The sequence below is a fragment of the Malurus melanocephalus genome, unplaced genomic scaffold, assembly GCF_030028575.1.
Source record: "Malurus melanocephalus ecotype Western Australia unplaced genomic scaffold, MMel_1.1 scaffold_8, whole genome shotgun sequence".
Taxonomy (NCBI): domain Eukaryota; kingdom Metazoa; phylum Chordata; class Aves; order Passeriformes; family Maluridae; genus Malurus; species Malurus melanocephalus.
Window position 1 is genome coordinate 2434665 of NW_026623240.1, and position 15216 is coordinate 2449880.

The window sequence follows — 15216 nt, forward strand, 5'->3', positions numbered from 1 at the left end:
GGTACTTTGCAATTCTTTCCTAGCTTTTGTATACAGATAGGAACTTTGTGATTTGTGCTCCAACTGGCTCTGGAAAGACTGTAATGTTTGAGCTGGCTATTACCAGATTACTCATGGAAGCCCCACTGCCTTGGTTAAATATTAAAGTTGTTTACAGTAAGTATTATGCAGCTTTAAACATTTTGGTGGCAGAGTAGAGGATGTCATTCTGAGAATGCAGAGATCTGGAGTGAGCCCATGTATAATGTAGAGATATTAAGAAATTGCAACCTACTTCATTCTTTTARAAGTTGGTTTAGTGTTTATTTGTGRTACCATTGTAACTATTATTAGTATCTAACAGCATTGTGTAATTGTACCGTTCAGCACTGCCTATATAAATAAAAACTGCCTTGTAAGCAGTTTGTCCTCCAGGAAGGCAAGATGTACACAAAAAGGTAAGGAGGAAGCAAAGRAAACTGAAACAATTCTTAGTGCATGATTTCTGGCTGACACTATCTTTTGTATGGCTGTCTGTTGCTCTGTGATAATGATCAAATTTTCTGGTATTCACTGACCTGGCAAGGTTTCYTGCWRTTTTCTGTATACTKSCTCAGATGCWGCAGAACTGTGATSTTCATGAGTTTAATTCATCTGTGTAGGAATATGAAAATACTTGAAGATAGTCACAACAATTACACCTTTTTTCTTTCCTTCCTGGGCAACTGAGTTTATATCATCTAAATTGGATTAAATTGGTGATTTTGTCYTMATTTTAATTTATTCATACAGTGAKATGTTTGTCAGCTTTGCTATTGAAKGTTTTCATCCCTATGTTTACAAAAGGGATGTTTGTTTCATTTGTTTTCTGAATTCCACTGGGTTCAACTTCTTACAATAAAACTAGTGTTGCTTTAGAGTTTACTGTGTATTGTTAACTGATCTTGGAAGAAGGTATGTGTTACAGTTCTCTGTCATCAGAACTAGGTTGAGTGTCTGGTAACAGTTTCTGCTTGCYTTTGTAGAATTGATCCAAGTTGGTTGGTTGGAACTGTCAGTAAGGAAGCAGTTACCTGCTAGTGGAATTAGATTTGCTGACCTTTCCAGCTTCCACTGGAAGGATGATGGAAAGGGAGGCTTGCCAGTTTTCTGAATGTTGGAACAGAGGTGGTAATCAGACTATGTGTGTCCTGCTGSTATGAGCACTGGTACCTGATTCCTCAGTGGCCCCATGCATGTGAATTAGCTTGCAGTAGTTCTGTAAATTAGAATTGTTTCTCAATTGTTAGCTTTACATCAAACGACTGGTGACTGTAGTTTCAGGACCAATCACYTGTTTCTCGCATTCTTGCATTGCTAAAGATGATTAGCTTTATGATTTTGTGAATTACTTGCTGGTAGCTTAATCAGTTTTCTGGAGCTAATTACTTCTCTTATACTCTTATGAGRTTTTGCACCGCTTTCTGAAGCAGACTGGTTCTTTAAATCTCTTTGTTTYAGRGATCATTTGTGAGCTAATACACAGWAATCATTCATATTCCAGTGGCTCTAACTAACCTAGAATGTAATCACTGCTATACTGTGGCTGTTTTCAGACCATGCATAGATGTCTTCTTTCACCTAAATCACTGTATTTTCTGTGTAGATTAACCATCCAGTGTGGCCTTACGTGTGTTGTCAATACCAGTCTTTGTTGAGATTACATCTGATTTCTGGAAAAAAAGAATCTGCAAAAGTACGCTGTGTATCCTCAAGAAAAAAAAAAAAAGTACAGATTGTTTTAGGAATCTGTTCATGAGAACTAGCAAGAGAACTGCTAGCTGCTGAATTAGCTGCTTGATATGACCCTACACTTAACTCTACATTTGATTTAGATAGAATACCAGAATAAATAGTTTGTCTCTTGCTCTTGGATGGTTTCTCACTTATAACCTCTTTTCTCTCTGAATACAGAATACTCAAATAATTCTTAACTGGAAAAAGGTTGGTATTTGTCTGATCTTCCATTAGAAAATACAATAGAAAAATTTCCTGTGGTTCCTTCCATCTGTGAGAAAATCTTTGATAGCTGAATGATTGTTTCCATGTGGTACTGCAAAAAAAAAAAAAAAAAAAAATCCAAACCCAACAGGATACAGGATTAAGAGAGAAAATAAATAATCTTAATTAAAGTGTTCTGTTTCTTCTTGCTGATGGAGAGAACTKCTGCYCAAAGCTCAACATTGATTATGCACATGGGGTAGGATAATAAGGACAGTAAAACCAGTTACAGATTTTATGGTTCTGAAGCAAAGCTGAAAATTAGAGAAATTAAATTCAAGAAGACATCTTACTAAAGAAACTAAATGCATACATTTTTAATGCAGCTGAAGATTTGGTTTTCCTGATTTAATTCTCATTATTTGGTGTTGTTTTTAGTGGCTCCAATAAAAGCCCTATGCAGTCAGCGTTTTGATGACTGGAAAGAAAAATTTGGACCTATAGGACTCACCTGCAAGGAACTGACAGGAGATACACTGATGGATGATTTATTTGAAATACATCATGCTGATATTATTATCACTACACCTGTAGGTTTCCTTCCCAGTTCTTACAASAACTTAGGCTAACAGACATTAGCAGTCTTCTATGCTGCTAGGACTGCTCCTTTTTTCTTGTAATACATAGTAATTGTATTATATARCTTATTACAAAGCACACTGCTGTTTATGGACTCAGTTCATATAAACACCAATTAGTAATATAATAATGGGCAGATGAAACATACATGGCATTAGCTTGAATTTGTTTAACTGTTTTCCTTTTAAAGATTTATTAAAGTTTAGGCCTGTCTGCATGTACTATGGTTGTGGCATATGTTGGTCTTTAAAACATCTTCCAGCTTCTGTTGTTTTGATGTGTTGTTTTTTTCCTCCAAGGAAAAGTGGGATAGCATGACTAGAAAGTGGAGAGACAACTCCATAGTCCAGCTTGTACGCCTGTTTCTCATTGATGAGGTAAGAAAATGGATTGGCGTTTATGCACTGGTTTTGTATCTTTTGTGAAGATAAAAAGAAGCTTAGAAAATATTACATTTATTTAGCACATGTCTAGATTGTAACTGGAGAAATATTTAGCAAGTCTTTTAAAATTCCTGATAGGTACACGTTATAAAGGATGAAAGTCGCGGTGCAACTTTGGAAGTTGTAGTCAGTCGGATGAAAACTGTTCAGTCTTCTCTTTGGCGTCTGCTAGAGAATCATGACACTGTTCCTCCCTTGAGATTTGTAGCTGTTTCTGCAACAATCCCAAATACTCAAGATGTAAGAGTTACATTTTAACTGTATTCTGATCAATGAAGTTGTATTTATGAAATTTATCTGGAATTACAATTTTAGATTGATATCAAAATTGTAATTTTTAAGCTGTCAGCTGAAGCCAGCTGTGAGGCTGCTGCTAATGGAAGATTACCTTCAACCAGATGGAACTATCAGCCAGTTGTGGGCATGCTTCAGTTTTTGATTTCTGTTTGTGGTTTTTGCCTSTTATGTAGAAATCACAACAGAGTAGAGATTTCATTCCAAATTATGTTGGTCCTGTAGAAAGCAGAATCTCACCTGTGATTTTAAATGATAAAAAAAGTGTTAATAGTCTACATGTGACAAAAGCTAAGTTAATTATTCTGTGATGCTATTAGAGCAGGAGTATGATTAAAAGAAGAAATTTATCTTTTCTGTTTTACTTCTTCTTTTTTAAAGATTGCAGAATGGCTTTCAGATAGTAAGATGCCTGCTGTATGCCTGAAAATAGATGAGGATCAACGACCAGTGAAGCTACGCAAAATTGTTCTTGGTTTCCCTTGCAGTGACAATCAGACAGAATTCAAATTTGACTTAACACTCAACTACAAGATAGCTAGCATTATWCAAACATACTCGGAACAAAAACCAGCACTTGTGGTATGACAGGTTTTTTTTAATCATGTTTGAAATTGTTTCTTTCTTGAAAGTGTTGATTCAAAAATATCTTTTGTTTATAGTTTTGTGCCACAAGAAAAGGAGTACAGCAGGCTGCTTCTGTTCTTGCAAAAGATGCTAAATTTCTACTGAGTATAGAACAGAAACAAAGGTATTTTTCTATTTAAATTGGAAATAAATGTTTGTACATTTTATTGTGATACCTGTGAGGAAAGCTGTTGAACTAATGCATTTTCTGGCAGAGGAGTGTGCAACAAAATCATCATCATGGYTGACATTCTTTTTGGTAAATTGACACACTTGGGAAGTTTTGTTTGCGTCTCAAAGTTTGGTTCTAGAGTTTTAGGATACTTTTCACAAACGTTTCTTAAAGCTGCTTTCTAAACATAAAAATGCTAATTCTTACGGACCTCTAAGAACTTGTAGTGCAAAGATGAAGCATATGAATAGTGATTTTACTAGTGTTTTATGTTAGGCTGTAAGATGTCCTTTCTTTACCAGATACTGTTATTAAATACAGCCATATTAATTATTATTTACTTCAGRATTGCCTAGTCATGGCAGCTGCAGAAGCTGCCTCCTGACTGTAGACATCAAATATGCTCTAACTTGCCTTATATGAACAACATGTAGGGATTGTAGATTGTAACTTGGAATGATGACCGGGCTGGAAAGGCTCCAGACTGCCTCAGAGAGTCAGTCTGTTCCCTCTGTGAAAAAGAGATAGGTGGTGGTTGAAAATATTAAAAAAAACTATATTTTAATTTTTTTTTGTTTATGTGTGTGTTGCATAGATTACAGAGGTTTGCAAATTCATTGAAGGACTCCAAACTGAGAGGTAAGTGTAACTTACTACTTCTCTGCTCTGTGATTGAATATTTGCTTGAGAAAACTTAGTTAAATGGTTTATATAATTATTTCATTATCAGATCTTCTAACATGTGGTGTGGCTTACCATCATGCGGGTATGGAGATATCAGACAGAAAAATAATTGAAGGAGCTTTTACTGCAGGAGACTTGCCAGTACTTTGTAAGTAAATTTAACTTCRAAAGCCAAAATGTCATTTATGTGTCTTGAGAAGATTGCAGTTTGACAGTGGTAATGTTTTATGATTCTATAGTTTGCTTAACCTTTGGAATTTGTGAAATCCAGRTAAAGATGCTTTTGTGTTTCACACGTACTTTTACCCTGTGAGTTTACATAGGCACTGTCACTAAAGACCATAGAACTTCTTTTCAGCATCCATGGAGGTCATTCCCCCCTCAATATGTCCATGTAGGTCTGGCCATGCCCATTTCCTTTTCCAGTTGAGCCCTCCAATTGAGGTGGACCTCTGTTGTAGCATGYGTTTCCTCGGAGTTTCCTTTGCAACTGTGGTTTCTCTAGGTTCTTCATTTATGTGTTTTAGGTGGGCAGGATACTATTTTCAAACTCCCATGCAAGGTGTTGTGACTGATGGGGAGGTTCATCAGAAATATTTTATCTGTTGTTACATGGAATGAGAAGGGATCTGAGACRTGATTGTCTCAACTCATCCGGGCTTTCTTTTTTTTGAAAAAGAAAGATCCAGACCTTATAGAGAATTCTYTGCATGGTTCATGTACAGCACTAAAAGATTAATGGATTTTTTTTCTTTCTTATTACAATGGTCATATGAACAAATAATAGAATTGCTGATTTTAATTTTAAATTTGATTTAATTTCAAAAAGCATTGGTAATTTCATTAAAACTTCATTTCCCTAGCAGAACAGTAATATCACTTGGCCCATGTGACTGGCTTTCCATGTTGAATGCCTGCCATCCCTTATATTATTTACAGGAAGTAAATTAGAAAACATGAGTGTAAGATAACTTGCTACACACTTGATTGATGTTTTCCATGTGAGAGTGTGTATTGGTAAARTGTTGTGATAATATCAGGGGTGATTCTGGTTTGATACCATGGATATAAAAAATGCTAATGACTGATTACTTAAAACAATATATCTTAAAGATGCTGACCACTGCTAAGCAGGCTGAAATCAAGGCTGTATTCAAATACCTACCCTTGAAGAAAGAGGAATAATGTTTCTTCACTGTATTGAACATGGGTCAGATTCTGGATTATCTCCATTATTGAACATGGGTCAGATTCTGGATTATCTCCAAATATAAAGGAATGTTTAAATTAAAGTATCTGGGGTGTGATTAATTGAAGAACTTGATAACAAATGAATGCTGATGATCAGATACACAGAAATTGTTATGCAAGTACCTGTATCTGCATCAAAAAGTCTAATGTACGTCAAATTCTTTGTGGTGCAGGATGCCTACTGATTCCACTAGAAACTAAGAGCTCTTAGGCATCAAGAGTTAAGTCACCCATTTGTTGCTTGTTTAGTGTCTGCCAGACATTTTGATGGTGTTCATATACTTTGATCTTATGTAGTTACCACTAGCACCTTAGCTATGGGAGTCAATCTACCTGCACACCTGGTGGTTATAAAATCTACAATGCATTATGTTGGAGGAGTGTTTCAAGAGTACAGTGAAACTGATATTCTGCAAATGATTGGGAGAGCTGGAAGGCCTCAGGTAAGCAAATGTTTTATTGTATTGATGCTATCGRTAGGCAGATCAGTAGATACCATTCTTGTCAAAGAATTTTACAGCAGGAATTTTACTGCAACATTTGGTTTTTAAAGGGTTATTAATACTTAAATTACTCCTAGGTAACTTTTCTATTAAGAAAGAAATCTCTTTGCTTCARAAATTGTCCATCAAAAATTACCTCTTCACCTTAACACTGGAAAAAGTTCTGAAGATTACATTTAGGTTACATAGTGAATGGGGATTAAAGAAAAAGTAKGAAACTGGCACACAATAGCCATTTYAGATAAGTGTTTAAGGAAAGAGTTTTAGTGGATTCAACAGGTGCGTGATGCATATTCAATTGGATTTTTTTCGAAGAGCTAGAGAACAGCTTTTATTTGGGGTTTTATTTTTCAGTTTGACACWACAGCTACAGCAGTTATTATGACTCGTTGCAGTACCAGGGAGAGATATATACAGATGTTAAATGGTGCTGATATAATAGAGAGCAGGTAACTGAGTATTTTTATAAGAGTATGTAGATAGTAGCAAAACTTCATAGTTTCTACAAAATGTGGTTGTTCTCAGGGGGGTTTTGGGATGTTTCTTTGGTTGATTTAGAAGAATTCAAGAATTAAGGAAAATAAAACTAAGCTATTCAGGAGTTAATAGCCTCTGTTTTACCAGCCAAAAGCATCTTTAGAACATCTTAAATTAAAAAAAAAAAAAAAATTAATTCTGCTGGCAAACTGAAGAAACTGAAATAGTATATGCTGCAAAGCCAAAAATGAGGAATTGAATGCAGATCATGTCTCTGATTATAGAGCCTGGAAAATACTAGACCTATATCTGATGTTAACAGATTATCAAGAGAAATATGTAGGAAAGTTAAGATATTAAAGAGTAAAATAGATAATTTTACTCATGTACTTTTCTTAATATTTAATTTCTCAAATATATTTAGAATTTCATCAGCACAGAATATTKGTGCCCTAATTTTTTAATGTATGTAACTTTGTTTTCAAATAAATATGAAACTTCACAGTTGACAGTTTATTTTTGCTTGCTGTTCATTATGGTATAATAAACAAATTACAYTGTTCATTATTTGCATCATCTTTACTGTTTTCTGTTGATTTCACTGAATATGGTGAACAGTTGTTGTGGGTYGGGGGRARGGCTTGGTTTGGTTTTGTTTYTTCCCAAAAGATATTTTTAGCACTTTTYGTATTGCTAATTGGTAAATATCCTTAACTCTTGGGGTTTTTTTTTGCTAGCTTGCACAGGCATCTTATTGAGCACTTAAATGCAGAAATAGTGCTACATACTGTCACGGATGTCAGCGTAGCTTTGGAATGGATACGATCAACATTCTTGTACATTAGAGCCTTGAAAAATCCGACTCATTATGGTTTGTCTTTATTTTTTTATCTATTTATGCCCCTAGGATGTTAGGTCCATATTATTTGTTTAATTTTCTTATGGACTGTTATTTCATAACATGATGAAAACAAGATACTCAATATGACCTGTAACATTTTGTTGCTTTAACATAAGTAGTGGGAGTTTCAGCATGGTATAACATTTAAAAACTATGAAGAAGTCATGTACAGTTTCCTAATCTATTTCTTTGATCTTAATATGCTGGACCATGTATTAATGCAGTATCAAGTCATAATGTAATTGCAAGTGCTGAATATGTAATTTGAAAAGAAAAAACAATAGTCTAGTATTTCATCATTCTTTCTAGAAAAAAAATTCAATTATTAATTCCAATTCTTCAGTTTGTCTTGTCCAGAGCATTTTCCAGTCCCCAGCCCTGACCATATCTTTGTTCCTGCCCACTTGCTCTACACCTGATTTTGAAGTCATTGGGCATCTGCTGGAGACATTTTTTTATAAGGATTTATAGCTGGGACTAGAACATAGCATAKGTAGTACTTGAAAGGATGTTACAATTTAGGTGGCTTCCTATATTCTAAAATAAGAAAACTGTATCTGTGAAGTTACTACAGACATTTCTGCAACATTTAGTACTCTGATATTTTACATAGGGGAATGTTTTCAGCTTTTACCTTTGCACATCTGTTCTAACATCCTTTTACTGATACTTTGATAGTTACACCCTGGAAGACCTCTGACTTGTTTGCAGTATAATATTATTTTGGGTTATTTGTCTGGCTCCTAAAAATCAGCAAATTGGTTTTGATGGCTAATGACATTGAGGAGGAAGTGTATAATMGTATAAAGTTAAAACAACTTTTGTCTTTTCCATTAAGGTTTTTCATCTGGATTAGATAAAATTGGAATTGAAGCAAAATTACAAGGTAAGTGTTTTTTTGGTAAAATGTTACAATTTAGGGTAGTTTCACCCATGTTTGTTATCTATATTCATTCATTTCAATAGATCCATTTGCAGAACAAATGTATTTTACTATGATGTGCTATTAATTTTATTTTGTTATCAATATGTTTGAAGCACTATCAGTGCATTTTAAGTGGTAAGAAAGCTTTTCTTGTATTGAGGAAAACAAATGCTTTTACATACATTGTCTCCATATACACAATGAGAAATATGGAGCAGAACTCTTTTATTTTGATTGTTTGTCATTCTTCCTAATTTTCCTTTGACTGATCTCATTTGCTTTCATTAATTTAAGTTGCTATACTATCAAAAAAGTCCTTTTCAGAAATTGTCATCTTTATAGCTTTGAAAAGGATATAAAATGTAAACATCTTTGCCTTGTCCAGAAACAGTTTAAAATTGCATGATTGTAAGACGCTGTTTTTGCAAAGACTTGAATTAAACCTAGTTATTGACTTTTTCTTGAATACTGCATTTTAGCTATTTGCAATTCCATTAGAAAACATACAGCTGACAGAACAGTTTGGGAATTGTTGCACCTCAACTTTAAATACAGAAATAGCATATAACTCTTCAGGTGGTTTTGTTAATTTATTTTAATGTAAATTTTMTGGTAGATACAAAATTAGTATATTAATAAAGAGCACTTACTATCAAGTACTGCAAAACTACAGCTATAGTTTTGTCTCTTCAATGAAAGTCCTCATGTTCATCATAACTAGAGCATTTGGAGCTAAAATATCTGGAGGAGGGCCTGGTACATGAAAACATAGTTCTGATACAGAAATTTGTAGGGCTTGTTCTTGGACTCCACTTACACATTTTTTACATTTTGTACATAGTTGTGTAGGAAAAATGTGTGATTGAATTTGGGCTTGGTGGAATGATGCTGAGGCTGTTTATTGTGTAAGGGTTTTAAGGGCCTGTCTTCAGGAGAACAGTAGTAAATTTGCTACTATTTGAAGTCTYCAAATGTGAGAAGCATTGACTCTGACTTGTAGACAGTTTAAAAAGGAGTACTTACCAGTAAGAAAAATTGCCTTGTTCGTAGGCTTATGCAGTAATTTTCTATCTTTTCCTGTCTTTTACATCAGGACTTTTCTATTCTTGCCAAGTAGGTTGAAAGGAATGGAGGGAATGAAGCATGGTACTACCTAAATAAGCTTCATGGGAGAAGGCATGGTTTGAAATCACCTGTGCAGATAGTGCTAGGGTAGAAGAGTTCASTTAATGCTTCTTGTAGAATTCATTTAATGCTTCTTAAGTGTGGATCATATTTCCTTGAAGTTCTGATGTTAAAAACAACTTTTTGAAAGCTCTTGTAGGAACTAGCTCCTCTTCCCTGCAACATGAAATTTTTCTGTAGTGATGTGTATAGTAAGTTATGTTTTCATACATTTCATGTGTCATGTGAATGATTTCTGGTTGCTAAGGGAACTGCCGCTTTGAGTGCAGTTCTAACGGACTTTTAAATGCAGAATATTTCCTTGGTCTTGAAAGAGGGAGAACGAAGGAAGTTTGGTCATTCTTACGCACATACCTGACACAACAGGTTTAGTGAAATAAATACAAATGCACCTGACACTGTATGAACATTTCAAAGGAAGGATTCATAAATACTTATGGATATTTGAAATTTGAACTAATTAGGTGTTAACCCTGTAGCAGAGATGTTTTGTATAAGTGCTGTGGGCTTTCTTGTCAGTCATTCAAAATTGAATATGGCAACCTACATTCCAGCATATAGTTTCTTTTCCTTTGGAACATTTGCCTTACTGAAAAAGTTGACTTCTCCTGTATCAATTTTTTTTGAGTGAATTTCCTCAGGCAGAAGTTAGCCACCAACTTTAATARAAGCAGGATTGTATTCTAAAACCTTTATTTGAGTTCAGTGGAATTACTTGGGTATACATTCATTGCAATTTGATATGATGTTTCTGATTTGTACATAGATCTGGTATTTTTAGTACATGCAGAAGACATCTCTTTTTCAAATTTTTGACAGAACTGTGTCTGAAGAACTTAAATGATTTATCATCTTTTGATTTGATCAGGATGGATGAAGCAAATAATTTCAAACCAACAGGTAACACTTGTTCCAAATAAACTAATTTTCAGAAGTGATGTAGACATGGCAGTGAACTATAAAGGGTCTCAACTATCCTTGTGACTCATTCACAAAAGTGATATAGTATGAGGGATTGTTTGGGTGGATATGTGGACAAATTTTTTGACCAACGAATTGAAGTTCATTCTCTTAATCTTGTTTCATGAATAGATGTTCTCTTGTTGTTGCTCAAAATTTGTTGCAGATTAGGAGAAGATTGCAGAACATTGTGACAGGATAGTTGGTTGTGGCACAGTGCAATGAAGGACAGGTTTTATCAATACCTGCTCTTCTCTACAGTCCTCTGCTAGAGTTGGTTGGCTTCTTAGCAGCCACAGTTCACTGCTAAGTTCATTTAATCTCCATTGGAGAGAACTTTAACTGGCACATGGTTCTTTCTGCCACTCTGTGATCGGTCAGTAATGTCCAGCCAACAGCTGGGGGCAATAACATAGTGGTAAATCTCACAGGGGCCTGTAATAAGAAAATTAATTTAATTTTGTGGCTTGAAAACGCCCACTAAAATAGACTTGTCATATTTATTTTTTAAGGTATATTCTTCTTTTACAGATACTGGAAGATTAATGGCATGGTACTATATTGCATTTGAAACAGTGAAGCAGTTTTTCACAATTAAGGGAACTGAGACTCTAAATGATTTGGTAATTTGATTTTTTTTTTAATTATGTATGTTCAATTGTTTTTAAACAGTGTAAGGATAACGTAAAGTGTTACATATTTGAAAGAGCTCAGGCTTTGTTTATATAAACAGTTTCAGAGAATTAATCTAATTAAATTCTATGTGGAGTTTTGTACTTTGAGATTTTTTGATTTCCAACTCTTTCTTCCCTTGCTGACCTTGCTTATGAAGATGCAAAGTTGCTGCAGCTGTTCTGTTTATGTATTAAACACTTCACTGTTTTGTGGTTTAGYAAGGTTTTTTGTTGTAAAAAATAGCTGCATCGAGAGCAGGTTTTAAGAGAATTGTCTTTCTGTTTTAAGCAACCTTCCTCTTTCAGATAACAGGTTGTTACTACTGTTGTTAAATCACAAAAGACTTTTTGTTTTCAAGCAAATAGTATGGGAGAACAGTTTTGCCATGAAAAATGGAACGCCTGTTCTCCTGTGACTATCTCTGTTATTAAAGTGTGAAACAAATAAGGTGAAATGCATAACAGATAGCAAAAGTTGTTTTTATTTGCCTTGTAAAAAGTGTTAGCAGTGTATGTGGTTAATTTTAGATAACTTCAACTGAAATAGTAATCTAAAAGCTGAAAGAAAAATTTTCTCTTTTCATTATATAATAGACTTTATAGGAAGAGGAAAGAAAGTTGGTCAGTATTAAAAAGAACTGATTGTCTTAATGGTGTTGAGACAATAAAGTTCTTTCAAAGTGGTTTTTTTTTTAAAGTTAGAAGTGATAGAAAAATGACAAAAACCATTACTAAAAATTTCAATTATTACAGATTACAATGATCTCCAACTGCACAGAATTTGTGGATATCAAGTTAAGAATAAATGAAAAGAAAATATTAAACACTTTGAATAAAGACAAGGATAAAATAACTATCAGGTATTAAAAAATGCATTGAAAATGAAAGTATCTTTGAAACAATGAATTAAATGGATTGCAGAAGATATATATGTTTTCATGAATAGGTTTCCGATGGAGGGGAAGATAAAAACAAGAGAAATGAAAGTAAACTGGTAAATATTTTTTTTTTCTGTTGAAAAAATGTAATCTTATGGTTATTAAAGTCTTGTCTAAATTTTTTGTTACTTTTCCAGTCTCATTCAGGCTCAGCTGGGATGTATTCCTATTCARGACTTTACTTTGACACAAGATACTGGCAGAATATTTAGAAATGGCTTAAGAGTTACTAGATGTACGGTAAAATTTAATTATTTTTTGGTACATATACTAATAAGCTACATTTTAGTTTAATAATATAAATCAACCTTCTTTTTACAGGGTTATCTGACTTTCTGGCGTCATCTAAGAACAACTTTTCTGCTTTATTAAACTCTTTGATTTTAGCGAAGTGTTTCAGATGCAGACTTTGGGAAAATTCACTTCACGTGTCTAAACAACTGGAAAAAATTGGTGGGTACTAGTTAGAAATTACAAAAGTGTAATYTTGATAGAGAATCAAAACTCATGATTAGCCTGCTAATTTCCATAGTGTCTGCTTACATAATTGAATTAGTCTCCTAATTACTCATTTGCCACAATTGAGTACCACAGTTGCCAGAAGAATCTGCCGTAATAAAAGTAACCTATTTAGTAAGTTACTTCAGGCTTTTTAAGTCTTTCAGAATTATTCTTATTTCTTAATGTTCCTCTCAGTATCCCCAGCATATTCCACATTGATGTGTCCCTGACTAGGCTATGCCTTCCTTTCCAMGCAGCTGTTGCTGTAGGTCCTCTTATTTGTATGCATGAAAGCCTTTTAATTCACATTGAAAAGGATAGGAATAATGAAACAGAAATCAATTTATTGTGCATGAGGTTCTTTTACACATGATGATCAAAAGTTCCTGATGATTTTCCTCCGTTCACTGTATCCTGTTATTGAATGAGCTTCTGGCTGGAAGCACAGGCTTGTCATAATTATTTGAAAAGGAGTTCAGAAATTTTTGAGTCTTCTGTGTTATAAAAATGTACTCATACTTGTTTGAGGTAGTACTGTATCTTCTTGCTTTGATGTCTGGTCTTAKCATACCTTCATGCTTTCAAAATTCACTGCAGCGTTCTCTGTATTTGTTCTTTAGAGACACATCTGCTCTGCACTGAACAGTGTAGTACAGACATCTGCAAATTAAAGAATGGCTATACCCAAAGATCCATAGGGTACAGTACATTACASCCTTGCCTGCTCAAGTGCAGAGGCTGTAATGCTTCATTCATGTGGATTCAAAGAAAGGGACAGGGCTTGTTAGGCTGTGCAAAGCACAGTGCAGAGTGCTGGGAACACATTTCCACTGTTCCACACCTATGCTGATGTCAACAGAGGAAGGAATCAAACAACTAAGGAATCTGCTTCCTGTTCAGCATTTCTATGGAGTTAGGATGAGTGGAATAAATATGGCACTTGCAGTGTAGACAAATCCTTTTCTGTATACTATATTCAGTAGAATAAAGTCACGTTTAGTTTTTTAATAATATAAGTGGTGTACACACAGACATGTCTGTCCAATTTTCCTTTTTTTTGGGTACTTTTTTCTTCTGCTGTCATAGCTCTTGCAGCATACATTACAAAGAACTGTTAACTTCCGAAGTGTCATCTGTTCTCCTCCCAGGCTTCTTTTGAACATTTTTCTGACAGTTCACTCTTTTCCTGAATCAAACACTGAATTGACGCCTTTAGTATGATGTGATTCTTAACCTCTGTCTATCACTGCTAAGCTTAYTCTATTTCTTTCTGGAGTTAAATGAATTGTTTGAGTTCACAGAACTTTGCTGATACTATGTAGCACATTCAGAAATCCTTAATTTTTAAACTCTTTTCTCAGTATGCTATTTTTGAACCTTAAAAAGCCACATTAATCAGTATTTCCATTATAAGCGTGACTGTTCTTTGATTGACACTTGGGCTTACTGAGACTGATGATTCAGTTGAATTCTTACTGCATTTCTAAAACTCTCATCTGATAATGATGCTCTCTCTTGTTGCAGAATGGTATGTTTGATTTCTGTTTGCTTGTTCTGACAGACAGGATAATGATCAGTTGCCATACAGGATTCATGACATTTGCTACTTGTTCAATTTTATTTCCACCCCCACTTAGATTTTGCTCAGAAGAGTAGATGAAAATAAAGAGAAAAAGACTTATTTATAGCTGTTATTTTCTTCACTGGTGGAAATCCTTCTGCCATTTTAGGAATTAGGATAAAAGGGTTAATCTTCAGCTTTAGTTATAAAGAAGCAGCAACAGCTCTAGCAGCAGAAGTAATGAGTTGAAGTTTTCAGTCTTCAGAGCTCCTGCAAAGGAGTGGGGAGATTTTAAAAGTTGCTTTCATGAAGTCAGACCCAAAAGATATTCAAATATATATAAAAGGACAAAAGGTCTTCTGTTTCTCTTAAATTGTTGAAGTCTTGAGTATTTTCTTATGAGACTGCTGCAATGTGTTCCACAAAGCAACCTAAAGTATCTAAAGAGGTTTCCCACTTAATTTTCAGATTTCTTGTACTGTTTTGCAGAACTGTGCAAAATGAATATTTTGCAGAAATACT

General features: G+C 34.3%; 1 protein-coding gene across 1 annotated transcript in view; it reads left to right on the top strand.

The window, feature by feature from the left end:
• HFM1 (helicase for meiosis 1) overlaps nucleotides 1–15216 on the top strand; it is a 33126-nt gene that overhangs the window by 7068 nt on the left and 10842 nt on the right. Inside the window, 18 exon segments of the mRNA XM_057374147.1 lie at nucleotides 24–156; nucleotides 2398–2549; nucleotides 2898–2975; nucleotides 3120–3281; nucleotides 3717–3917; nucleotides 3998–4086; nucleotides 4730–4773; nucleotides 4865–4966; nucleotides 6367–6512; nucleotides 6927–7021; nucleotides 7787–7920; nucleotides 8789–8836; nucleotides 10880–10960; nucleotides 11552–11643; nucleotides 12448–12554; nucleotides 12641–12688; nucleotides 12770–12867; nucleotides 12954–13085. Of these exon segments, the coding sequence (XP_057230130.1) occupies nucleotides 24–156; nucleotides 2398–2549; nucleotides 2898–2975; nucleotides 3120–3281; nucleotides 3717–3917; nucleotides 3998–4086; nucleotides 4730–4773; nucleotides 4865–4966; nucleotides 6367–6512; nucleotides 6927–7021; nucleotides 7787–7920; nucleotides 8789–8836; nucleotides 10880–10960; nucleotides 11552–11643; nucleotides 12448–12554; nucleotides 12641–12688; nucleotides 12770–12867; nucleotides 12954–13085 (1942 nt within the window).